At 42.8% G+C, this 27,449-nt stretch overlaps 2 protein-coding genes across 2 annotated transcripts; both read right to left on the bottom strand.

Annotated features, from left to right (window-relative positions):
* Positions 1-6,107: 6,107 nt before the first annotated feature.
* On the bottom strand, positions 6,108-7,970 carry LOC126590664 (ubiquitin-conjugating enzyme E2 20-like). The gene is made up of 6 exons (XM_050256145.1): positions 7,578-7,970; positions 7,251-7,278; positions 6,902-7,129; positions 6,731-6,794; positions 6,564-6,623; positions 6,108-6,438 (listed from the first exon to the last, which is right to left on the bottom strand). The coding sequence occupies exons 1-6, from the start codon at positions 7,691-7,693 to the stop codon at positions 6,392-6,394; spliced, it is 543 nt and encodes a 180-aa protein (XP_050112102.1). The 5' UTR covers positions 7,694-7,970; the 3' UTR covers positions 6,108-6,391.
* Positions 7,971-8,692: 722 nt separating this feature from the next.
* On the bottom strand, positions 8,693-12,686 carry LOC126590663 (uncharacterized). The gene is made up of 7 exons (XM_050256144.1): positions 12,524-12,686; positions 12,294-12,413; positions 10,939-11,430; positions 9,794-9,933; positions 9,585-9,705; positions 9,129-9,269; positions 8,693-8,983 (listed from the first exon to the last, which is right to left on the bottom strand). Exons 1-7 carry the CDS (start codon positions 12,584-12,586, stop codon positions 8,900-8,902), a joined length of 1,161 nt encoding a protein of 386 aa, XP_050112101.1. The 5' UTR covers positions 12,587-12,686; the 3' UTR covers positions 8,693-8,899.
* Between the last annotated feature and the right edge of the window lie 14,763 nt (positions 12,687-27,449).

Raw genomic sequence — 27,449 nt, forward strand, 5'->3', positions numbered from 1 at the left:
CCGGCCACAGAGGCAGGCCGCGCTGGGGCCGTCTCTATGGCCGAAGCCGGCTGTTTCTTGACCCCAGAATGGCCGGCGGCGGGAGAAGGGGAAGCACTGGGAGTCGTCGTGTGGCTGGAGATAACGTGGATCTCCCGTGCACCTTTCTTCGCCAGTTGTTTGACCCGCTTGGCAGGCGGGGAAGGCTCGATAGCCGGCCCGGCCTCTTGGCGAGGCCGTTTGATCAGCACGGCCCTACCAGCGGGTTTGTCCTTTTGGGCCACGATCGATTTTTTCCCGGCCGTAGCAGCGGCAACTGCCTCCGTCTTTCTCAAAGGCCGACTACCTAAAAGGATAAAGACAATTCAGTGAGGCAAATCAATATGCAAGGTTGATGGAAAGGAGGAAAATGGAACAGGTACCTTGAGTATGAGGGGCCGAGGCCTTCTTAGGTCGATCGCCGAAGAGTCTGCTCACCACATCTTCGACCGGCGCACTAAAGAACTCTTGGGTGTAATTTTCCCACCACTCACCGAAGGTGTCGGTGCAATGAGTTTCTGGGGTGGCTGGTCGAAGCCGGAATTTTTGGCAGTGCTCTTGGAACTCCCTCACGGTGGTTCTACACTCCTTCTCAGAGGAACGAGGTTCGCGTCCACGGCTTAGGACCGTTCGGGATGAGAGAAGGGGGATAGGGCAGCCCTGAAGGTAGCCGAGCTGTTGGGCAAGGAAGTTAGGATGATATACTTCCCAACCTGACCGTTTCCCATCACAGCCGAGAGGGAGGTCGCGAGCAAGCACAAACGACCCCCAGGTCTGACGAAGATCGGCGTCCTCTTCCGCGCTCCATGGGGAGGTAGGCAGTCTGATGGAGGAAGGATAGTCTCGACGACGACATATTAGGAACTCGTCGTTGGAGAAGTCGTCGAGAGCAAAGAGGTACCGAAATACCTCTTCGGCTTGATGGGGAGGTGTCGGTCGAGAGGCCAGTTGAGGTCCAAGCGCCTCTGTTGGTGAGAATTCAGCTATGGCCGGCCGAAGGGAGGCGAAGTATACCTGCAACCAGAGCTGGAAGACCCAGAGAGGACCATTCTGGTGTGGGTCGACCTTGTGGAGGGTCGCCTCGGCCAGGCAGCGGAAAAGTTGGGCGAGAATATTGGAACTCAGTGCCAAGACGTGACCACTAGCCAGGGCTTCGGCTATCGGCATGTTCTCGACCAAACACTTGTTTGACTTGGTACAACAAACGTATTTGTTGTACCAGTAGAAGAGGAAGGCTTCATGCTCTCCCTCTCACAGGTCCTCTTCTCCTCGGCCGGCGAAGTGAAGATAGAGGGTGTTGTAATTGCAGAAGTTCTTGTGGAGCTTCTGAATATCTTCCTTCGACGGGATATGACCGTCACGGTTCAAGGTCTCGAAGGCCCGACGGTCGAAGAGCGTTTTCAGGTCGATATTCGACGGATGCCCAGAGAGGGTCGCGTCGACAGGGATCCCGGTCGCCGAAGTCCCCAGAATGGCAGTGATATCCAGGACGGTGGGACCAATGGGACCCAGAGGAAGGACCATCGTGTTGGTGGCCGAGCACCAGAAGCACAGAGCGGCTTGGAGAAGCTCCTTGTCGGGGACGATTTCCATAGACGAAAGGAGAATGGCGTCGTAGATGCCAAGGGCCTTCCATTGCTCGCCGAAGAGTCGTTCCATTCGAACGACCCAGGCTGCCCAGGATGTGGTCGTCGAGGGCCAGGAGCCCTGGGGTTTAGCCGCATCCCATCGCGACCATTCAAACCCTTGAAGTAAGGGTGTTAGGCAGTGCTTCTGGAGAAGGCCGATGATAGTCGGCGGAATTGTAGCCTTGAAGAGAGGACCCAGGATTTGGTACTGGGTGCTCATGTCGTTTTCAAACCGGATGGTCTTGATCGAGCTCCGATCAACAATCTTCTGGTGTTGGTCACATTCCCTGGAAAGCTTGGAGATGAAGGATGCCATTGTGTGAAAGAGGCACGGAGTAAAAGGGTTGTCTGGGTTGGGGATTTAAAAACGAAGACTTGGAATAGGAGAAATGCACAATGAATCAATGGCAGAGGATTTCAGGAAGTTTGAGAGCGTAAAAGTACAAATGAGGGAATTTCGGTATTTATAGAGTTATGGGGGGGAAGAGCAATCGTTCGAAATTCAAAACAAAGGACAAAATCGACCGGAGGATTCGTTGATCATGATGAACATTTGGGAAATGCGGTTGAGAAGGCCGACGGTTTTAGGTTTTGGGGGCGCACGATCGCGTGTGACGGCGAAGTTAATGACGAAAGACGGTTCGACGCCTGCACGATGACAGGTGGGCTCACGGACTGATGTAATGGCTCGCGGATTGAGATAGTGGTCATAATGGCAAGACGGTTCGGGCAGGCGCACGCTTCAGACGTCATTATCGGGGATTGGCCATGTTGGAGGAAGCCACGTGGCGAGTGGTTTAGCAGGATCAAGATCGTGCGATCGTGTTCAATAAATGCGCCTTGGAACTCGGGTATTGGGATCCTGAGTGGTAGATTCGCTTCTTCAAGGCCGAAACTCGGCCGAAGGTTTTAGGCCGAGGACCTCAGAAGCGAGGGGGCAATGTTTGGGCCCAAAATAACAGTTTGGGCCGAGGGAGGAATCACTTTCGGCCCGGGAAGACGTACGGCGAGAGGGTCATGGGGCGTTCAGCTCATGGGCTTCTAGGCCTAGGTCGGTTAAATCAGAGTGCAAGTCGAGTCCTAATACAATAGGGACCCTCGACGAGATCAGTAAAACTAGAAGGCGAATCCGGCTCAGTTAAGGACTAGATTCGTAGTCCTAGCAGAGATAGGACTGATCGAGGTAATGTTAATCCGGAGAGGGAAACCTAGTTCGAATAGGATTGGAACTCGGGCTCGGTGTGCTGCTACTATAAATACAAGACATTCAGCAATGGAAAAGCCCCCTGCAAATCAACACAAAAATTGCCCTGCGCAAACTCTCACAACTTGAGATCTTTTTCTTTTCCTTTTTCGCTGACACATCTTCCGTTGGCATCAACAGCACTGTGGAAGCAACCGGTGATATCTTAAGTCGGCATAGATAGCTCTGTCACCGTAGAGTCGATCGGTCTCGCAGTATCTTCCGTTGGCATCAACAGCACTGCGGCGAGAACGGTCGATTGCCTATCCAAGTCTCGGTCGAGAAGGGTTTTCGAATCCTTGTTGGTCGAGGTCATCTCATTAGCCTTCTCGGCGAGGTGAGGTGTTACAGTTATTACATTCGGCACATTGCAAGCCGAATTCGGTTCGTGAACTTTGTAAGAAATAGCAGCCTTGTCTTCAGGCTCGAGAACCCAAGAGGCCGAGACGCGTTCCTTTCTCGGCCGCAATCGCAAGACGCAGAAGTCAGTAGCGCGACCCAACGCAGCATCATCAAATTTACTCCTCGGCCGACGAGTTGGCACGCCCCGCAATCACCGAAGGACGTAGTTAGCTTAGAATATATTCGGCCTGCGCGCCACGTAGGCTTTGTAATTTCTAGGGTCAACAAAAACATAACAAGACTTTCTGGAAGTGTTCATGATAAGCCAAATATGATAGCAAAGTAAGGCAAATTGGTCCATGAAAAAGGGAGAGGGATGATGATAGGAGCATATTTATGCGACCTTGTTATCTTATTTCTTTGCATTTACTTAGTTAATTTCCATTTATTTTGGTAATTTATGTTATTTCATATTATATTATAGGTCCAATTGGTAAAGATGACAATAAATGGCAAAATGGAGCAATTTGGAACAATTTTGGACTTGGATTGGACAATAAGCTTGGATAGCATATGGGCTGACATTTTTAGTGTTTAAATGGTGCTAGATATGTGCTAAAATCTGGTGAAATTAAAGTTGAGGCTTGGAAGATAAGGAATTACACAAGAAAGAGGAATCCTAGTTGGAGAGGAACCTTATCTTATCCAATCTTACTTTATCTTATCTCCAACTGGAAGGAGGAATCCTTATCATATTTCAACACTTTCTATCTGATTCCAGGAGTCCTAAAATAATTCAAACAACCTAATTCTTTTCCTCCTGGGTTTCAGTTGTGCCCTTTACCCTATATATACATTATTGCCGCAAATTAGAGGGGGGAGGAGTGTGTCGTAACCTGCAATCATCCATTGAAGTCGCTGGAGTTTTTTGGGTTCTTTCTATCTCTATTTTAAGTTTCAATGTTTATTTTAGATTATTTTTCAGTTATGATGAACATGTATAACTAAGTTTCTTTTTAGTTAGAGGTGAATTCGAAGCCATGATCATATGTTTTATATAAATTGATTACATCCAGTTATTGTTTCATAAAATATGAATGCGATTTACTTATCTGCTTTATAGAGAACTTATTCTTGTATGTTTATTAAGGATGCATACTTAGTTTGCATGCATGGATTTAATGCTAGAATATAAGGGAATTTCACCTAATCGTTATGAACTTATATTTGTAAGTAGTAAAAGTCACTAGTCATGATTGAGTTAAGTAAATTCTTGGCAGGAGTATCATGCTTTTCATAGTTACGAATGTTTTGTCAATACTTATGATTTTCATATAACTTAATGATCTTTGAGATGTATCTCTATCATGCTTTTCATAGTTAGGGAACTTGAGAAGAATAATTTGGTTGCGTCGCTGAGTCCAATTCAATGAACTTAGGAAAATCTGAGAGTTTATTAGTGTTGTTCACAGTTAATTTGGGGCATTGTCATTCGTGGTTTATAGAAAGAATAACTGGAAATCGATTTGTATGCATATGTTTCAGGTGTGGAGAAGAATCCTCTAGCTATCCTCTCACCCATATTTCATTCACAACTTAATTTACTTGTTGACATTTACTTTTGTTTTCATTAAATTCGTCCAAAATTCCCCCAGTCACTGTTTTAATGTTAGTTTAGTTTAGTTTTCAGTTTTATAAGTTTAATTTGTGTTGATTAGCATCCCTTCTAATCCCCGGAATAGAACGATCCCTACTTACTCATACTACGATTGCATAATTTATAGGGTTTAATTTGTGTGTTAGTTTTTACCACATCAGATGACAAAAGCCAAAAGCAAATACAACAACCATTACAGAAGAAAGACGAAACAAATTATCAAATAATTTCAATACTTATGAATATTATACTATATTATATAGTATATAATATTAAGGGAGCATTTGATGACGAATATAAATCGAGGACCCTATAACCATATCCAAAGCCATAATTGAATAATATTTACAGTTTTTTCTCATATTCGGAAAATACCTGAATTTCAAGGCTCAGAATCGCATTCGATGATGAATATAAATCGAGGACCCTATAACCATATCCAAAGCCATAATTGAATAATATTAACAGTTTTTTCTCATATTCAGAAAATACCTGAATTTCAAGGCTCAAAGTCATTCTCCACAAGGTTTGAATTTCAATACTTATGAATATTATACTATATTATATAGTATATAATATTAAGGGAGCATTCGATGACGAATATAAATCGAGGACCCTATAACCATATCCAAAGCCATAATTGAATAATATTTACAGTTTTTTCTCATATTCGGAAAATACCTTAATTTCAAGGCTCAGAATCGCATTCGATGACGAATATAAATCGAGGACCCTATAACCATATCCAAAGCCATAATTGAATAATATTAATAGTTTTTTCTCATATTCGGAAAATACCTGAATTTCAAGGCTCAAAGTCATTCTCCACAAGGTTTGAATGAATAATTTGTATTTAAAATCAACTCTTAATTAATTATTTAAAACAAAGTTTGGAAAATGTTGATTTTGGAAAATAATAAAAACGAATTTAATAAAAACAATTTAAAAGATTCGACAAATGGAAAATCTAACTAAAAGAAAACGGTTTTAAAAATCAATTTAAAAAGACACTAGGGTTCCTGCGTTGCCATTAACAATTGTAAGCAATTATACTATCATTCACTACCCACAAGAAAAGCCACAACATCAAGAGCAACTTCCATAGCACAACTACTACACCAATAGTGCGATATCCCGGTAACCATATCTGAAGCCATAACTGTTTGCTCAGTTGCCAAAAGTGGGATTTTATATATAAAAAAAAGGTTTGGATGTGGTATTAAAAATGAAATCATGTAGTTATAACTTGTAAGTTGTTTTGTCAAACTCCCGATGTAGGATTTCCAACAACATGAAAAACACGAACAATTTTGAACTCTGAGTTTTGATGACAATTGGCTAAATACTCTTCTGGAAAACAACAGAGAGAAACACAAGAACAAATCAAGGAATCAATGGTACACAATCCGATCCGATCCGATCCAAGTTAGAGAGGCTTGGTATCTATAATAATCACTCAACCCTCCCTAATCTAACACAACTTCGTTGCCATCGTCCCGATTATCAAGCCTTTGGAACTTTGTACAACTTCTCCACCATCTTCCTATATTCTGCAAAACACACACACACAGGAAGCATTACTCAGTCACACACTTCTCATGGTAACAATTCTTTTTCGAAAAATTAGTAAAATAAATAATAAGTAAAAGGGAAGTCAATTCAAATGTGTCGTTACCTTCTTGGTTGCTCCACAATTGTGCTGCTTGGGCATTCAAAGGAGAGTTGATGTTTGGTTCTGCAATTCACATAAAACAAAAATTGAAATTCGATACGCACTCCACATTCGTTTCAATTCAGCGTTTATTCAATTCGATAAGCATAATGTTAGAGAAAAGTGATTACCTCCAAGAAGACTCTGGATGGATAAGAGTATGGTTCTCACATCATAAGCAGATGACCATTTATCCTGCAATCAATTCATTGAGATACATTGGTCAAATGATATCGTGCTTGGTTTCTGAACGATATTATAACTGAGAAAGTGCGAGACTAGTACAAGTTTGGAGAAGTTACCTGTAGAATATCCAGGCAAATGTTGCCGACAAGATCGACATTTGGGTGAAAGAGGACAGTCTCAAACTTGACCTTTGGGGGTTTGAATGGATAGTCATTGGGAAAGGTGAGGGAGAGTCTGTATTCTGTGCCTTCAAACACCGTCTCCTTGCTTCCAATGATTGTCCCTTTCCAGCAGAAAATGTTGTCTTCCTCGGGGAATGCGGATATCCCGGAATCCCCACTCATCTACAATAATCCAATCCAAACCAATCCAATCAATCCAATCCAATGTTAATTAAACAAACATCAAGATTCTCAGAATTCAAACAGAAAATAAGGAGAAAAGATTGGGTCTTTGGTGTCTTACCATTAAGGCCATCAACTCAGATTGCAGCCTGTTTAATTAAACAACAATAAAAGGTTAGATTAAAAAAAAATTGAAACCTCCAATTATCAATACATATTTAGTGAATCTAAATCCTAATCTCTTCCAACCATCAAAAGAAATAAAATAAATTTCATGAATCTCAGAGGAAATAAATCAAACACCTGATGTGCAAAAGAAAATCCCCAAAAAAACCAAAAACCAGTTTTCTTTGAATTAGAAGAATACAGAAAATCAAGAAAATAAATCCAACCAAATACCAAAGAAATCACATTTGTTCTTGACTGGTAGATTAGGATGAAGACGTACCTTTTGAGAACGGACTGAGAATCAAGGGTCTTGGGGCGAGGCTGAGATTGCTTTGAGTTCGAGGGAGCAGTGGCTCCGGCCACTACAAGACTGTTATCTTGGTTCACAGCAGCCATAATCCTAATTCTTTTTTCTCTTCGTTTCCGAAAACAGAGATCAACGGACGCTTTTCTGAGAGAGAGAGGTTGATAGAGAAGGGCTTTCCTTCTTCCTTCCTTCCTTCTTTGCCTCTTCTGAATGACAAGTGAGAGAGAGAGAGAGAGAGAGAGAGTATGAGATGTGGAAGAAGATGGGGCTGCAGAGATTGGTTTAAAACGCTGTTGGTATGGGACTCGGACGGAGCGGTGTAAGGTATTCAAAAAATTTCGAACGTTGCAAATGCCACTGGTGTCTTATTTTAATTTTTCTTCAACGGCTAGTTATTTGGTTTTCCTAAAATGGTCGGGCCACTTTTTTTTTATTTATTTTTTTTGGTTATGAAATTGAGAATATGTATGTAGTGAAATATAAAGAAGTAATAAGACACAATATTTACGCAGATGACCAACATTTTTTCTTCATTTAACTTAACAAACGTACCAAACCACTTTCTTTGACAATGTTGTATATACGTGAATGCAAATGTTTAACATCCGTTGTTATTAATTGGGACTATAATGTAGGGTTAAAAACGTATATGAATTAGAAAGAAAATAAAATTAGGCGACTGAAGGCGGCAGCGGTGCAAGTGGTGATGAAGGTTGGGTAACTTGGAAGAGCGAGCATCTGCAATGCTAGCGATGTGTTCATCCAGTTGGACCACTCAGCTAAACCCCTCTCATACCTGCCCACACACTTGCAGGGTCCTCCAACATCAATCACAGAAGCTTCTTCGGGCACCCGGTGTATGGATCCGCCGGGCCTAGTATACCAAACCGAGGGGTTTTGCAATGTTTATAAAACTTCCATGACAACTCAGATGGAAATTACCCGAGAGAGTATTCCCTCAACACACAGGGACCGTCTTAGCTCTCTTCATCCGATCGCCGCTTCCTGACATTTTTTCAAGCAGCAGATCAAAGTAGCTATAATCGAACCAATCACAGGTATAAAACCATGTAATGTAGTCATTATGGTTAACAGGAATCTAAATCTCAATTACTACGTGAAATTAACAAGTAACAGGCGTCCAAGCTTCTAAGGTGTCGTGCAAAATTTTCACCACCACCGCCTGCTCTCAATTTGGAAACCCAGAGTATTTCTTCGAGTTAAACTATCAGATTGGCAGGGTTTACATAAATGAAGAAAAAGTAAATACAAGCTCGACTGGAGGCACAAAACTCCTATGGCTTCGATGATGTGAGCTGCCTCAAATTGTACTTTGCTAACTGCTTGTACTTGTCAACAACACCGATCATGCAAATAGTCTGTCAATCAAAACAGAATGAGATTTTTAGCTATAAAGGAAGGAATCAACAGTTCAAACACAAGTATCTTTTTACGACAATTCTTCTTTTGAATGGTGGTGTGACGAAAGAGAAATTGGAGCATGAGGAAAGGAAACTTTCTTACCCTGCAAATTTCAACAACAATGGTCTTATCGGGATTGTTGAGGTCAACTTTGTGAGGTGCAGGCACAGATTTTGCCACTGCATTTATGATTTTCATCCTGTCTATACCGGTATTTGCACGGGCTTCATACAGGACAGCAAACTGAATGGAAGATTTAGTAAAATCAGAAACCATCTCGAGATATCTAATAGTTTGAAGTTTTGTTTATTCTCAACTCAAACAACTCGTAACCTCATAAATATAGGTTTATGTCAAAAATAAAGAAAAGCTCATCAGATTTATTTCCCGTTCATTAATAGAGATAGCTATTCCATCACAGAACGCTTGTGTCTTACGGTGAACGATGGCAGTCAAAACAGAATTAAAAAAAAAATCAGTTTGTAATGACAAGAGAGATGTGGGTTTCTTTTTGTTAATAAGAACAAAAGGCAGACGAGGATTAGCGACGTATCTTACCTTCTGAGGATTCGGAGTTTCCACTGGAAAGTGCTGTTCAAGAAGTGGTTTGATTGCTCTTGAAATTTCCTCTTCTGAAGAATAGCATGCTACTTCAACGGGTAATACTCTTAAGATAAACCTATAACATGCAAGTAAGAACAGCCAGTTTGAGGTCTCTCTTCCATACTCGTTCTTTGTAAAAATAACCTAACAAGTAATATATGAACCTTGACATGTGTTTCTTTGTTGCAGCAGCAGATGTCATCATATGCTGCACAATTGCGCTAGGGCTAGGATCTCCCTCTCTTTTCCGCATTTGAACAAAGACGACACCGTTGCAACCCGATTCAAGGGTGAAAAAGCGTCTCTATAAATTAATCCAACATCAGCATGAGAAATCATTTCCTCAAAATTGATTGCAAAAGTTAAAAGGATTATAAAGCACACACACCAAGATATCTGAAGAGATATGCTAAGAAAAATTAATGAAAACCCATCTGCAACTAACCTAAAACATGCTAGAAAAAGATTATTCCGCATTCAAAACCACTGGGAAATGAAGGAAGAGATGGTCATGCTAACTAAAGATAATGAACAATTAAAATTTCGTATGCTAAAGTTACTACTAAAAAACATGAGGGACATGGGAAGAAAACCGTGATTGTAAGACAGGGTTGGGACGGAACATTACTCCTTAGACATTAAATTCAATTAATTAAGAAGGTGTTCGTGCCCTTCAAAAGAACCAAACCTTAAGTGAGAAATTTCCAGTATCCATTCATAAACCTACGAAATGAAGGAGGAGTGGGAAATACTAGTTAAAGCTAGTGAACAAGTCAGTATGGTAATGCTAGTACTAAAAAGCAAAATATGCATCACTGGATGAAACCTAGGCAAGTACAAGAAAGTAAAAACACAATCTAAATTAGAAACCTAAACACGTAAATAGGGTAGTGCAAGACATACGACTTGCAGAAAACAAACAGATGTGTAAACAATTAAATGGCAAGGGCATTATATACAATATACTCATCTATTTTTAAACTGTTAAAAAAATACGGAACATGCAAATGTAATGCAAAAGAAATGACTACTAAACAAAATGATTCATAGCCATATCAACTGCAAGCTTATTTAATCTTAGCCTGCATAAGAGGTGTGACGCAGAAAAATAAAAAATAAAAAACTCTGAAGAAGCAGAGCTTGCTAGCTGAATTTGTAATTCAGACAAAATGAGGTTCGGCATCCACAATTTCACATAATCTTCTCTTGGACAATGTACCCAAACAATCTTGATAAATAAAAGGGAAAGAATGTGACACACACAAGTGTGCACAATCAACTTATGTATTATCATATCATAGAAGCTCACCTTGTTCTTATCTCCCAGTTCTTGAAGCTCAGCTTCAATTAGCTTATCGATGGACTTCTCTTCCACTTTGTATGGGATTGTAAATTTTGATGAATCTGTTCCTAGACATTGTTTCTTTGCTGGTGGCTCCTCAGCTTCATTTGCACAAATTTCCCTACATATATTATCCTCTTTCTTGTCTTCAGTGTTTTCCTCAGTTTTATTTTCGTCACATGCATCATCCTTCTTCTGGTGTTCTGATTTCTCACTTGTTGCATTATCATGACTGGCATCATCACTACGAGAATCACCTTTACTCTCTTCACCCACTTCGCTCTCTTCTTCTGCTTCCTTGTCCTCTCCTTCTTGTTTCTTTTCATCATCATCATTGTCATCACCCTCACCACTGGAAGAATCAGAATACGAGAACACTATTTTCTTATTTGAAGGTTTACAGGGTGCCTCAGAAAGCTTCAATCCCGAACCCTTTCCACTGACTAGCTCTTCATAAAACTGCAATTCAAACCAAAACAACCTAAGACATCAGTTTCTCACCTAAAACAGCCAAGTGATAAATAAACAGTCCATAACATTAAAGAGCACTCAGCATATTGATTTCATGCGAAAGAAGAACAAAAAGCAGAAACTAAGATACACTCTCTCCATATGTTATGAATTCTCTTAAAAGAAGATACATATACACACAAACCAATACGTATGAAAATTGTAATCTTATTTATTTATCTGCACCAATTCGTATGCAAAGAGTTTTCTATGGCCCTTAACTTTTAATTCTTCAAATTTGGTGGAGCACATTTAAAGATGAAAACAAAATTAATTAAAAGGGGGGGGGGGGGGGGGAACCAACGGATTTTAAACGATACCCTCTTGGCCCTGTCACTATCAGTTCCCCATATTCGGTTTGCACTCTTACTTCTCCCAAAGGGATAAACTCGGATAGTCCATGAGTGGATGTGGAGGTACTACTCTAGGAACCATCGCAAATCTTGCGGCTAAGTGGAAGAACGGTTCATTACATGGTATTAATACTATTATTCACCCTTTGGCAATCAAAATGAAACACAGATAATAATAGGCCTCTAAGAAGCAGTTTGAAAAGACGGTTACGCTGAAGTCAGGCCAATCTATGTACAATCACAATTAAGCAAGACGAGAAATCCAACCCGAAAGCAGAAAAGTAGCAACAAAAGAGAAACCCCACATAAATTAGTAGCAAAAACAGCAGAAATTTGGGGGAAAAAACCTCACATAATAGCAAGTTGAGTATGAAATAGCTAGATAAAGTAAAAACCCAGATAGAAAATTGGGGAAAAAGATTATGGGATTTGAAGAAAAGAGAAAAAGAGAGAGCTTACAGAGTCAATAACGTTAATGGCTTCCTGAGAGGCTTGGCGTTCCCTTCCGCCATCGCAAGTGATGAAGAATCCTTCCACTCCTGGGTGTAATGGGTACGCCCCTTTCTTCTTCACCGCTTTCTGCACATCGTTACAATTTAACAGCAATTAACTAAATTAACTTCTCACTTAACTAACAATCCAACTCTGTCTAATTATCTCAAAGAGAGAGAGAGAGAGAGAGAGCTGACGTTGTGAGGGAGATAGCGCTGCTTCCCCTTCTTGGACTTGGTGGGTTTGTTGTCCGTCGCCATATGTGAGTTTCAGTTGCAGTTTGAGAGAAGACGAAGGAAGAGTACGAGTACATACAGCAGTTGCAATTGGGTGAGTTACTATTCCATAACGCTGGGCCTAAGGGCCTCTTCGTTACGCTGGACTACTATTTGGGCCTAAAATATTGGTTTGGGCCGAGATGTATTCTCGGCCCGGAAGGCCGTACAAAAAAAAGGTTACTGTGGATCATTTAGTTCATGGGCTTCCTAATCTAGGTCGGTCAAGTCATGTTGCGAGACGAGTAATTGAATCCTGGCGCAATAAGGAGTCTCGGCAAGATATGGATAAGAAGTGAATCTGGTTTGATAAAGGACTAGGTTCAAAGTCATAGTGAAAATAGGACTGGTCGAGATGGTGTTTGATGAGAAGAAGAAATCCTAATCTGAGTAGGGTTTTAACTCGGTCTAGAAAGTGCCTGGTGCTATAAATAGAAGAAGTTGTGCATCGTTCAAGCCCCCTCCAATTCAACACACAATTGCCCTGCGCAAATTCTCTCAACAACCTTGAGACTTTTTTCCTTTTCTTTTTTGCCGACACACCTTCAGTTTGGATAAACAGCACTGTGAAGGCAACCGGTGATATCTTCAGTCGGCATAGATAACACTGTCACCGTAGAACCAGCCGGTCTCGCAGCATCTTCAGTCGGCATAGATAGCACTACGGCGAGGGTGACTGGTTATCTATCCAAATCTCGGTTGAGAAGGGTTTCCGAATCCTTATTGGTCGAGGTCATCTCATTAGCCTTCTCGGTGAAGTGAGGTGTTGCAGTTTATTAGGCTTAGCACATTGCATGTCGAGTTAGTTTATGATTGGATACTCTCAAGTGGGATTTAGAGTTTGGCATTCCGACGGCCGAACCACGTTTATTGTTAAGACATATATCTGTTTTGAGTATTTGTGCCCCTACACTTTGGTGTCGACTCGGCAGGAGTTTACTCTGACGAATACCATCACTGTGACCAAATCCGACGGTGACGATTTGTGAACTTCGTAGGAATAGTAGCCTTGTCTTCAGGTTCGAGAACCCAAGAGGCCGAGACGTGTTCATTCCTCGGTCGAAATCGCAAGACGCAGAAGTTAGCCGCACACCCAACGCAACATTAACAAATTTTACTCCTCGGTCGAGCTCGACCGACGAGTTGGCACGCCCCGCATTCAACCGAATGACGTAGTTAGCTTATAGATTACTTGGCCTGCGCGCCACGTAGGCTTGATAGTTTTTAAGGTCAACATTTTGGCATGCCTAATGGGACCCTGTGCTAAACTACGAAGTTCATGCCAATTGAAACACGATCGGTTAAAAAGAAAACAGCTATAGGAAAATCAACAACCGATTTGCTAATTCAAAACATAGGACAAAGTGTATCATAGGCACAGAATCCCCTTAGTGCTGTGACACTTGAGTCCACAAGCGCGACTCGCCAAGAAAAGGAAATTGGTCTCGGTGGTCAGCTTTGCAGTCTAGAAATCCTTATCAAGAACACCTGCGTCCTCAATGAAGGGATAGTGGAGGACTGTGATGAGGATGGTGGTGAAGGCTGTGATCCACCAACAAGATCATTTCTTCGAAGATGACTTGACGAACAGTCTAAGACGGTTGAACAGACGTTTAATCGAGGAATCGATAAACTGCACGATGTGATATGCAGTGACAGTGAGGTACAAAATAGATTGCTTGAAATACTGGTTAGCAAAGTCTGCGACTCCAGGTCATTTGATCTTTCCCGGCATTTGCCACCAAGGAATAATCTGTTGCCGGTAGTACAGGCCGAGCCAATTCATACTCGGCTCAAGCCAATTGACTTAGAAAAAAAAAAGAGGATTGAGTAGCAGGACAGATGGACCTGACTAGAAAGTAGAAGTAATATCTGTCGATATAACTGAGGTCTAGCGGATGATTGATTCAGCCATGAAAAAGGGGCCGAAGTTCCCTAAATTCATCCACCCATATCCAGCTTACGTGGAACGGTTCGAATATCCTAAAGGTTTCAAAATTCCAGATTTTAGTCTTTTCGCTGGAGAATCGTCTTTATCCTCGTTAGAACATGTGGCCCGTTTCACCGCACAATGCGGAGATGTCAACAGTGATTTTCACAAGCTATGACTGTTCAATTTTTCATTGACAGGTTCAGCATTTGCTTGGTATATCAACCTTCCACCCAATTCCATCCAAAGCTGGGAGGAATTGGTCGAGAGATTTCACAAGCAGTTTTATCGGCTAGGGATGGAAATGTTAGTGTCTTCATTGGCAAGGATGGCTCAAGCATCTGATGAGTCACCAATGGATTATCTTACCAGATTTAAACCAGCCAAGAATTGGTGCCGAGTACCTCTCCCTGAAGTTGAGTTTGTTAGACTTGCTTTGAGCGAACTCGATGTAGAATACAAAAAGAAATTTCTAGGGGCAAACTTTCAGGATATGTATACAGTATGTCAAGCAATATGACTATTTGCTCCGAGAAGAGAAGATGTCGAAACCCCTATCTCGAGGGATGATTTACAAAAACCCTACGGTCAATTATGCGTCGACCGAAGGCGAGGAATCTCAGTACGTTAGCATGGACACGGCCGAGATAGTAATAGATAAACCATACATGTGTAAGGCATTGACTCAAATTAATTCCAAAGAAGGCAAAACCCGCTCGGCCACAAGAAACAACAAAAATATCAAAAGTTTATACCTTTGATATCACAAAGGCCGAAGCAGTTTTTTATCAATTGCTATCAGCGAAGATCATTAAACTTCGGCCAGGGCATAATATTCCCAAGGCCAAGAACTTAAAGGAATGACATATTGCAAATACCATAACTCGACAAAGCATGCAACAAACAATTGTGTCATATTTTGTGATGATATCCAAAGCTGGATTGACAAAGGCAAGCTAAAGTTTCTTGAAAAACGCATGACGGTTAATACGGATCCATTCCCTTCAATGACAGTTGGCATGGTAGACGCCCGTTTACCCAAAAGAAAAGGAAAAGAGAAGGTCAAATTACCTCAGTACAACACATCCGGAAGCAAAGCTCCCAGCCTCGACTCAAGATCGATCTATTTTCCAACGCGCCACCTACAGAGCTATCAGGACCGGCCATAGTTGAACCAATGTCGAACTAGAACAACAAAGAAAACGGCGGGCCAATAGTACCACAGATCCTAAAGAAAGGTTCCCAACCTCGACTCAAGATCGACTTGTTTTCTAATGCACCACCCACCGAACTCTTAGGACCTGCCATAGTCGAGTCCATGTCAGACTCCAGCGAAGATGGAAATGGCGGGCCGATATTTCTGTGTAGCAATTGTAAGGCACACGTTGTATTAACCGAGCCCAAGGGGAAATTGTCTCCGATGCAGATCCCGACATCACCACACCAATCGGCGACTACAGCAAAACCTTCAAAGGAACCTAGTGAAGGCCAGCGCCAGAAAGTATTCGACAGGCTCGGCCTAAGGAAACAGACAGATGGACCTACATCGGTCAGACGGCGCCTTGATTTCGATGCACCGTTTTACAACGAGGACTATTATTCCTGCAATTCTAGTAGTTCGAGCTCATCAGCAAATAAAAAAACCTTCAGGCCACCAAAACCACGTGACCAACGTTGGTACAGCTACAATTCTCCTATCGGCATGTATACCGCTATCCAAATCTCAGAAACGTTGACGTCAGCGTATAGATTGCTTGGCTCGACGACAAGCTGCCCAACCTGTCTCGGCCACTAAATGGCAGCCGAAAAAGACGATAGGAAGCGGAGATGATCGGCCAACCCCAACAATCATGCCTGAATTACAAGGGCAAAAGGAAACCAATCGGGACTTCGAAACTACCATTGAAGCAGTCGAGAAGTGCATCAAACTTCTTCTTCGGCCTGGGGAAATGAAAGCTTCTTTCGAGCAATTTAAGAAAGAGGCTGAAAGCCAACTGCCTCCGTTACCGTTGAAAGAACCTCTAATCAAAGTTCGACGGAACCTGCACCCTCAATTCCTCGGTGAATCATTGGAATATATAAAAGAGTTTCATAAGAAATATTCTGCTAACGACTTATATGGGTTGCCGAAGGCCTGCCAAGAAGCTCTTGACCTGGCATTAACTTGCCCCGATGCTGAGCAGATCATCCAAAAAACCACTGATCCAACAATGAAAGCCAAATTCCAGCACATTCGAGAAGCTAAGGTTCTCGGCTTCGAGGTCGACCCATACATGGATATTGACACAGCCGAACTCACTTTTTCTCTTAAAGACCTTCAACACATTCGGTATCACTTCGAAGTTTTTTCAGCCGTCTCCTTGTTCAGCTTAACGGCCGATGAGACAGAGCGTGTGGCACGAATGGACGCTTACCTGGACACCAGGAATGCTCGGATCGCCTATGAAGAAAGAGCTCGCAAAATATGGCAGGAGCAGAGTCTGACACCATATGCATGCAAGCCCGAAGACGACAATCAACATGATACATCGTCAAATTGTATGGCGCAAACGCCTAAATATGTTGAGACACACAGCGAGCCGGCCGTGAACATTCCGACACACGATGATATAGTCCTCACAACTCCGGAAGATGACGACCAGGTTCCAATGGGCCCTTCAGTTCTTGAAAATATGGAAATCAGCATGGTCTATATTCTACTGGCCGAATTTCAGCCGACTACACGCCAATCAAGTTCCTTGGATGGCAATGTGGTCGCCGAAGAAGCAACATAAGTTGATTTCATCACTACGACGGATGATGAGTCACCAAACGGCGATGATAAACTTAAAACAGTCAACATCATGCCTGTATCTGTCATGAAAGCATTACGATGATCCACCGACGAACTCATTCCTTCAGGAATAACCATGAGTAACTTTGTCGGTGACAAGTCTCAGACAAAAGGGGTACTCCCTCTAGAGGTAAACATCGCAGGTCGCAATCACATGATCGTATTTTTTATCGTCGACTCCTAAACTGAATATAATGCTTTGCTCGGTAGGGATTGGATTCATCAAACGAATTGCATTCCTTCTTCTTTATATCAAGTTATCATTTTTTGGGATGGTAAATCAGTTGTGGTCCATCCGGCCGACACTCAGCCGTTTGAAACAAACATGATTCAAGCCTGCTATTATGATGATCACGTCGGCTATATTACCCTACAGGGTTTTAATGAAGATGGACGGCCGACTCGGATCTCAATTCAAAAAGCCATCGAGGTAGGCGCCGAGACTGTCCACCAGGATTCAACGAGACTCGGTTTGGCCAATTTACTCCCCACCACTGATGATTGACATCAAAAGCGAGTGGCGTCGGGCTGCGGTTTCATCCACGATGGAACGCCTGCTGGCCCATTGGTATGCTATTGCCAAGCAACCGCATTCGGGCATCAACTTAATCGAATTTTTTACCGAAGAAGATAACGGCCCGGTACTATCGTTGGATAAAGTTCAGGCTGCATCAGCTGAGCTCAAAGACAACCGACCCCAAGTAAAGGATTCTTTAGAGGAAATAAATGTTGGAACGACCGATGATCCTCGACCGCTCTTTATTAGTGTGTTATTGCCCCATGCCATGAAAGTTGAACTCCATCAATTGCTTCACGAGTTTAAAGATTGTTTTGCTTGAAGTTATCATGAAATGCTGGGTCTCGAACGGATTGTCAAACAGGAATTACGTATCAAACCTGGTTGCAAGCCTATTCGACAACCTCCTCGCCGATTCTTGACCGAAGTACAACTCGACATAAAAGACAAAATTGTTCTACTATTAAATGTTGGGTTTATCCGAACCGCTCGATACGTCGAGTGGTTGGCGAATATCGTACCCGTACTCAAGAAAAATGAGGCCCTACACATTTGCATTGATTTTCGAAATTTGAATCTGGCAACACCCAAGGATGCATATCCCATGCCAATTTTAGATTTGCTTATCGACGCCGCGACTAATCATGACATACTATCATTCATGGATGGACATGCCGGTTATAACCAGATATTTATTGCTGAGGCCGATGTTCATAAAACTGCTTTCCGCTGCCCGGGGGCATTCGGAACCTACGAGTGGGTCGTCATGCCATTCGGTCTAAAGAACGCTGGTGCCACATACCAACGCGCAATGAATACCATTTTTCATGACCTAGTCGGCACTACCATAGAAGTGTATATTGATGAAGTCGTGGTCAAATCGAACAAAATCGTCGAACGCATATTGATGATATTCGGCAAGCTTTCCTTCGCATGTGACGACACAACCTTAAGATGAACCCAGCCAAATGCGCATTTGGTGTGTCGACCGGTAATTTCTTAGGTTTTCTTGTCCATTATCGCGGCATCGAGGTCAACGCAAACAAAGCTTGCGCGATTATTGATGCCCTACCACCGACGACCAAAAAATAACTTCAATCCTTGCTCGGGAAAATAAATTTTCTTCACCGATTCATAGCTAATTTCGCTGGCAAAATGACGGCATTCTCTACACTATTGAAACTTAAGGACTCACACAAGTTTGAGTGGCGTAAAGAACATCAAGCGGCTTTCACACAAATCAAGGTTGCTCTCGCAACTCCACCTGTCCTCGTACTGCCCCGATGTGATAAACCCCTTAAGCTTTACATTTTCACAGCCGAAGAATCCATCGGTTGCCTCCTCACGTAAGATACCGATATTGGGCGAGAACAAGCTATTTTCTATCTCAGCCGAAACCTCACTACTCCATTAATCAATTATTCACTCGTCGAGAAGCTTTGCTTGGCTTTTTCTTCGCCGCCTCCAAACTCCGACACTACAAGCTCCCATCTGTTACGCAGGTCATCGCCCAAACAAATGTTATTTGATATATGCTTACTCGGCCAATAGTCAAAGGCCGAATCGGGAAATGGACACTGGCACTATCGGAGTTTAGTTTGCAGTTTGTCCCATAAAAAGCTGTCAAAGGACAAACGCTTGCTGATTTCTTAGCCCATCACCCTTCTCCTTATGGGTTCGGGGGTAATGATGTTGAAATCGGAATGGTGGAAGCACGTGACAATTATTGGACGATGTATTTCGATGGTTCCAGCATGTCGACATCGGCCGGTGTGGGGATCGTCCTCCAGTCTCTACACCAACATTGTTGGTTCTTTTCCCTTAAGTTGGATTTCGATTGTACCAACAATCAGGCCGAGTACGAAGCCCTTGTTATTGGCCTTAGCATGCTTCATGATTTACTCGCTGTTCATGTCCTCGTTTTCGGCGATTCAGAGCTTGTGATTAACCAACTCAACGACACTTTTCGGTGTATGAGTTGCATTCTGGCGCCCTATCACATGGTGGCCAGTTACTTGGCCGAGTCGTTTAACAGTATCACGTTCAAACATATTTCCCGTGGACAGAACATCGTCGCAGACAAACTTGTTCAGATAGCCTCGGGAGCACAACTCCTAGGGGGCAAGAGTTGACCAATGATACCCATTTTACGGCAATCATATCTGGCTTTGGTTAATCAACATGTCCTTCAACGCGACCAAGTCATCCGTACACGTGTAATATCCTTACCTTCGTTATTGGAACGGGAGGATCCTGTAGATGTTTGCGCAGTCGAGACGCTACCAAACGACTGGAGAAAGCTAATTATGCAATACCTTGATGATCCCAGAGGCAAACACGACTGAAAGACAAGGGTCCACGCCACAAACTACATCTCGTACCAGAACGAGTTTTATCGAAAAGGCGAGGACGATTTATTATTGTTATACCTCGGCCCACAAAAAGCCGCCCAAGCAATCACAGAGGTACACGAAGGAATTTGCGGAGCCCATCAATCAGGACGCAAGATGTGTTGGCTACTTCTTCGACATGGTTACTTTTGGCCAAGCATATTGAAAGATTGTATCGAGTATGCACGAAGATGCATTCAGTGTCAAATTCATGGACCCATTCAAAGGGCCCCGGCCGAATTACTTCATTCGGTCACCAAACCTTGGTCGTTCAAAAGATGGGCAATGGACGTGATCGGCAAAATCACACCATCTTCTGGAGCAGCGAAACATGCATGGATACTCGTGGCAACGAATTATTTCACTAAGTGGCTCAAAGCAAAATCATACGCCGAATTAACATCCAAAGAGATTTGCGATTTTGTGGGGGAACATATTGTGACCAGGTTCGGCGTGCCAGAAATGATCATAACAGATAATGGCACAATCTTCATAGCCAAAAGGTTCAAAGAGTATACGGCGAGCTTAAAAATCCAGCTCGAGCAGTCCACACCATACTATCCACAAGTGAATGGACAAGCCGAAGCAAGTAATAAGGTTTTGATTGGTATTCTCTAAAAAATGATAAAAGAAAGACCTGGCATGTGGCATCTAAAATTGAATGAAGTCTTATGGGCATACCGGACTTCACCCCGGTCGGCAACGGGGACCACCCTATATGCGTTAACCTATGGACATGACGCGATGTTACCAGTCGAGCTAAGTGTAAATTCTTTACATGCGATCAAGGTATAAAATATCGATGATATCGGAAATATCGGTAGTAAAAAAACACGGAAATATCGATGGAAATATCGGGATATTATCGATATCGGTAAAAATAATATGGAAACCACGGAAATTGTAAGAAAAACTTGGAAATTTTTATTGAAACTTTGCAGGATGTTTATTTAGTCAACTATTTATTAGTTTATCACAAAAAATTGGAAGGAAATGCATTGCATGATGGATTTAACTGATTTAAGTTGATTATATAGTGAGCTAGCAAACATTGTGAGTGTAGAAAATATATAGTAATTAATGAAAGAAGTTTAAACACACCATAATCATTTATATATAATGAATTAGTACAATATTGTACACTCATTTAAGCAAGGGATTAAGCAATGTGAGCTGTTGAGCCGAACCAATAACAATTGGCCAGCCTGTTTCTAACGGGCAGCTGCCCGACTTGCCCGCCACTCCCCACAAAAAACCCTAGCAATAAATACCAAGGTTCTAAAAAACGCTAGGCGCTAATCGAGCGGTGGGCTGACGCCTAGCGCCTAGGTGGCTAGGTGGGATCTAGGCGGGCGCCTAGGCGGTCTAGGCGGATTTAGGTAAATTTCTTATATATTATATGAATTAATTAAATTTACTATATCAGATGTAAATAATTATTGAATAATATGTTATTTCTTATAAAAGAACATACATAGGTGAATGTTTTATGTACATATCTAATATGCTTGCCTAAGAAAAAAAAATATCTAATAATTTATAATTTATATAACATTTATATACATATAATAATATAATATATCTTCCAAACTTTTAAAATATAAAAAACCCACGCCCATGCAAGTGGGTGGTTTTCATAATAACCCATCTGATGAAAATAGTTGTCCACCTTACCCCTATCACCAACTTTTGACCTTTCAGAAACCCAAGAAGAAAAATTTTGTTTCTTCTTCTTTCCTTGCCCTTTTAGAAACTCAAAATTGAATCTTTTACTCTCTCTCTCTCTCTCTCTCTCTCTCTCTCTCTTCCCTCATCTTCGTTCTTCTTCGCCCTTTCACTTTCAGAACCGAAAAAAATTGGATCTAAAATCCAACTTGCGCCACTTTGTGCTTTCAGTCTCTCTAAGTCTTCAAGAACCCTAGATTCCCGAACGAACAACTTTCCTTGCCCTTTTAGATTCCCGAACAGAGAGGTCCAAACCCTATCAACAATGGTAGTCTCAAAGGCATCCTCCGTCGTCGCTCTCACGGCGGTCCTCTTCGCCGTCCTCTCCACCATCGGCACCTCCCAGGAGTTTCCGGCTCCCATCCCAACCTCCCCCGCCGCATCCATCTCCCCCTCGTTCGTATCCACCCTCGTTGCCGCTGCCGTTGTCGCTCTGGCCTTCGGATCTGCGCTCAGGGTGGCGCCTCCGAGGAGTCTCCGGCTCCCAGCCCAATATATCGAGATAATATCGGTAATATCGATATTATCGCGATATTATCTCGATATATTGACGATAATCAAGTGGATAGGTGTAGAAATATCGGACTCTCACAAAAATGATAATATCGGCGAAATATCGCCGATATTATCAATATTTTAGTCATTGCGTGCGATCGAGCAGAGTAGTTTGTCCAATGCCGAATATAATCAGGCCATGTTACAAGAGTTAGAAGATTTGGAAGAAGATCGGCTTGACGCTTACAATCTTCTAGTGGCACAAAAGAAAATTACCGAGCAAGCTTATACTCAAAGAGTCAAACAAAAAACGTTCGGCGAAGGAGAATTAGTTTGGCAAATTGTGTTACCCGTGGGACTTAAAGACCCTAGGTTCGGCAAATGGTCGCTGAATTGGGAAGGACCTTTTGTCGTCCATAAAGTTCTCGGTAAGGGGGCATACCATCTTAAAGATCGAACCGGTATTATTCACAAATTACCAATTAATGGAAAGTTCTTAAAAAAATACTACCCAGTCACATGGGAGATGCAAGAGTAAAAGCTTGTTTCATTTCATTAATAAGATGGTTTACAATCAAATTATTCTAAGGCGATGAAGGAAGAAGAGTTCCAAGAAGTGCCTTCAGCTCCAGCCACCTCACCTCGCCTATTATGACCTCGGCCTGCCTGTTCTTCTAATCCAACTTTAGCTGCTCGACTCGCCTCGCGTTCGCCGCAAATTCAGTTAGACAAGATTTCCCGCCCGACTCAAAGTCCCTCGCAAGCTCAGAAGCAAGGGCCAACCTTCGTTTTGCCAGTTCGTCCATTTGACGGTCGAGGTCGGCCAAGGCTTCCCCTTTTGTCTTTAAGGCATCGATCTTCGGACGAAGGGTTTCCTGAACGGCCAATGCAGTTTTCAAGTCATCATCAGCCCGAAGAGCGTTCTCAAGAATATTGAAGGATTCCCGAACTCGTTCCAAGGTGGACGACACCTGAACGATAGCCTCGGCGCTCATTTGACCATCTATTCTGAGATCGTTTAGGCATGCACCCAAGAATCGAGCCCTTTGTGCTCAAGGACTTACGACGCCGAGAGAGATAAAACTTCTTGTAGCCGAACTAGAGCAGCTAAATTGACAAGAGCAGTCGTAGCGACCGAAGGACCAGCCGCTCCAAAAGTGCTCGACAAGAGAGCATTAAATTCGACTTCCCATGAAGGCTGCACACAAAAATCATGTTAAGTACAAGGAAATTATGAAAGAATATAGCAAGAAAGTTTTTGTTTTAAACCTGTCGAGAGGAAACTTGGTCATATCTTCGGGTTCGTTACTCGAACCTTAAAAACTTAATGGCCGAGCCCAGTGCTTTAGACTGCTTCTTAGTTCACGCGGCCGATGGAGGTTATTTACGTTCGATGGCCACGGAGGCGGCCAAGAAATATAGATAACACCATTCGACGTGTAGAATGTTCGATGAAAAGAATGGGTAGGCACCTGACATTCAGTATTTTCCTGGTTTAGAGATCTAAGGCAGAAAACTATCCAAAGAAAGGCGGTAGGGGTACTTAAGAAGGTCGAAGTGGCTTTTTGGGGGGGAATGTTGAGGTCTTGGTCCTGCAGATGAACGGGTGTTTCCGCCGTCACTTCTGGCTCGACGGTGAAGGAAATTTTGTGAAAAACATGTTCATTTGAGCAACATCTATGACATGCAATTAACATTTAAAGGCGGAATCATGCTTGTATGCACTAAAAAACAAAACATTACCCATGAAATTCAAAGCCTAGTAGAAAGGTGAACCAAGACTTAACTCAAGGTCATTGGGCCTTGAGGCCCAAAACTAACCCGAGGTCTTTAACAAACTTTATTCGTTTGATTAATTAACATATTAATTAATCCTTGCCATAAATAATTAAACCATTTAATTATCCTTACTCATCTCCGTTGTTTCTTCAATCTCTACATTACACGATGTACGATCCATTAGGTTCCTTTTAGTGAGGCAGTGGGCAATTAGAACTTTTTCAAATCGATTGTGAATTGAAACTTACTTTCAATTCTCCCTTTAGTGATTATACACGTTTAGGGCTTCCACAAACAATGAATGACACCTAGCAGTATGTCATGGTTACCCAAGCTAATCAGAAGAGGTAGAGAACCTATTCAGTTTAGGATTACAATGCAATACGGTCTTTCTCTAATACAATACTCTTGACCACATTGTTTGGTTTGATAGTTTATTCATGTCTACTATCCAATGTGATTCTTTTACTTATATGATTACCTAGAATGTGATTTGGAACGATTTCCTAAATCTCATTCATACTCTGGCCAGAGATTCTTAATCATATCATAGAGTATTCTCCCTCAAATGGTTTGAAGGTTAGAGATCCCTTGTTGCACATTCACTTGCCTCTATGGCTAAGTGGCTTAACCCCAACTATGCCGTGGACACCCTCTGACGGAATGACTTTGACATAGTCCAAGATCAAGGACCTAACCACAAGATAACTATGATGCCTCAGGTCAAAGAACTACTTTGCATTATCCCAACCATGAGTTCTAATGTGACATGAGTATAAGAACTCCTTGTTGATCGTGTTCGGTGGACTCATTCTCCATTGAGCACCTACATGCTTGTCTTGGTGTCAATCACACCAATGACTCGAGACCAGTCACTCTCCCTAAGAGAAGACATAGCACGTACTGATCTTAACGGACTGTCAATGACCAATTGGCAATCCTATGATCAGGAACGTTTAGGATATGTATACAAAAGAGAATGGTCTCATGAATCTAACTTGTTTAAATTACATTCTTCTAATTACATATTCCTTGAACTTATCGTTTAAGCATATAACATTTATATGAGACGGCTTAAAACAATAATCTTTGCCCTTGATATTAAACTAGATTAGTTTAACATATGAAATGTCCGTAAAGTATCATCATATGATTGGTTTTAGGGCACATTTCCAACAGACGGCAGGTCATTTGCCACGATCGGCCGTAGAAGGGCCGACTTGGACAACCGCCTCTGACGCAGGGAGAGGCGGATCGCGTGGTTGAAGGCGACTCGTCAGTGGAATCTCATCGCTCTCGTCGCTCTCTTCTAGAATGACTGCCGTGGGTTTTAGATTTTTGAGAAGTTTTTTCTTGGCCGAGGGGACCGCCCCTTCCAAGACAGGCGCAGCAGCTGGCTCCAAGATTGCAGGCACCTCGACCAGTAGAGCAATAATTGGTCCAGCGACTTGAGGAACTGACCGTACATGGGCTGTTTCTTTGGCCAGAATTGGCCTTTTCTCTGTCGAAGCTTGGACGACAGGGGTAGATCGTCGCTCCCGTAGTTTGACTGGAGATAACATGAATCTCCCGTTCTCCTTTCCTCGCCAGCTTCTTGACCCGTTTTGCAGGGTGAGGAAGGTCGAAGGCCGTCTCGACCTCTCTATTTTTTCCCGACCGCAACCGCAGCGACCACTTCTGCTTTTTTCAACGTCGAAGGAAGAAGGTAGAAATAGACCGTTACCTTGAGATTGGGGGGCAGAAGCCTTATTGGGTCGACCGTCGAAGATCTTGTTCAAGACGTCTTCGATCAGAGCACCAAAAAAGCTTTGGGTATACTCTTTCCACCAATCTCCAAAAGTGTCAGTGCTAAGAGATTCGAGAACGGTTGGTCGAAGGCGGAATTTTTGGCACCGCTCTTGAAACTCCTTGGCATCCTTGCACTCTTTGTCTAAAAAGCCAGATAGGCGTCCTCGACTCAGCAGAGAGCGAGAGGTAAGAAGAAGCATCGGGTAACCCTGAAGATAGCCGAGTTGCCGAGTAGTGAATTAGGGGTGATATACTTCCCAACTTGCTCGGTGCACGTCACACCCAAGAGGAAGGTCGCGGGTAAGCACAAATGACCCCCAGGATTGACGAAGATCAACATCAGCATCTGCACTACATACTGATGTGGGGAGTTTGATTGATAAAGGATATTCTCGACGGCAGCAGATCAAGAATTCATCGTCGGAAAGAACATCAAGGCTAAAGAAGTATCTGAACACGTCTTCAGCTTGGTGATGAGGTACTGGTCAAGGGGCCACCTGAAGACCGAGCGCTTCAGTAAGTGAGAAGCTGGCAAGCTCTGGCCGAATGATGACAAAATAAACCTGCAGCCAGAGCTGGAATACCCAAAGGGGACTACTCTGGTGTGGGTCGATCTTGTGAAGGGTCATCTCAGCCAAATAGCGCAAGAGGTAGGCAAGAATGGTTGGACTGAGCGCCAGGTGTGACCACTAGCCAGGGCTTCGGCCACAGACATGTTCTCGACCAAGCATTTGTTGGACTTGGTACAACAAATAAATTTGTTATACCAGTAGAATAGGAAGGCTTCATGTTCCCCCTGCCGTAGGTTCTCATCCCCTCGGCCGGCAAAGTGGAGATAGAAAGTGTTGTAGTTGAGGAAGTTTTTATAAAGTTTCTGAACTTCCTCCTTCGAGGGTTCTTGGCCCTCTCTGCTCAGCATTTTGATGGACCGATCATTGAAAAGAGCCTTCAGGTCAATGGTCGACGGGTACCCGGAGAGGGTAGCGTCAACTGGGATACCAAAAAGGGAAGTCCTTAAGATCGCGATGATATCAAGGATAGTGGGGCTCATGGGGCCGAGAGGAATGACCATGGTGTTGGTAGCTGAGCACCATAGGCTTAAGGCTGCCATAAGAAGCTCTTTGTCCATGATGAGTTCTATAGACGAAAGACGAATGGCATCGTAAATGCCAAGAGCTTTCCATTGCTCGCTTAAGATCTTTTCCATCCAAGCAACCCAGGCTGCCCAGGTCGCAATGGTCGAGGGCCAGGAGCCTTGGGGTTTCGCCAAATCCCACATCGACCATTCAAACCCTGACAGTAGAGGTGTTAGGCATTGATCCTTGAAGAGCTTAGTAATGGCTGGTGGCACTGCGTCCTTGAAAAGTGGACCAAGGATTTGGTAAGGGGTG

Source organism: Malus sylvestris, chromosome 11 (assembly GCF_916048215.2).
Source record: "Malus sylvestris chromosome 11, drMalSylv7.2, whole genome shotgun sequence".
In the NCBI taxonomy this organism is placed as follows: Eukaryota; Viridiplantae; Streptophyta; class Magnoliopsida; order Rosales; family Rosaceae; genus Malus; species Malus sylvestris.

Excerpts from the sequence above, each read along its gene's own strand:
- LOC126590664 (XM_050256145.1), bottom strand. The coding sequence starts at position 7,693 with ATGGCTGCTGTGAACCAAGATAACAGTCTTGTAGTGGCCGGAGCCACT. Across the intron at positions 6,795-6,901 it reads TTTGCCTGGATATTCTACAG|GATAAATGGTCATCTGCTTA; the intron begins GTAACTTCTCCA and ends AATTGATTGCAG. Across the intron at positions 6,624-6,730 it reads CATCCAGAGTCTTCTTGGAG|AACCAAACATCAACTCTCCT; the intron begins GTAATCACTTTT and ends TGTGAATTGCAG.
- LOC126590663 (XM_050256144.1), bottom strand. The coding sequence starts at position 12,586 with ATGGCGACGGACAACAAACCCACCAAGTCCAAGAAGGGGAAGCAGCGC. Across the intron at positions 12,414-12,523 it reads AGCGCTATCTCCCTCACAAC|AAAGCGGTGAAGAAGAAAGG; the intron begins GTCAGCTCTCTC and ends AACGATGTGCAG. Across the intron at positions 9,270-9,584 it reads AAACTCCGAATCCTCAGAAG|TTTGCTGTCCTGTATGAAGC; the intron begins GTAAGATACGTC and ends TCTTCCATTCAG.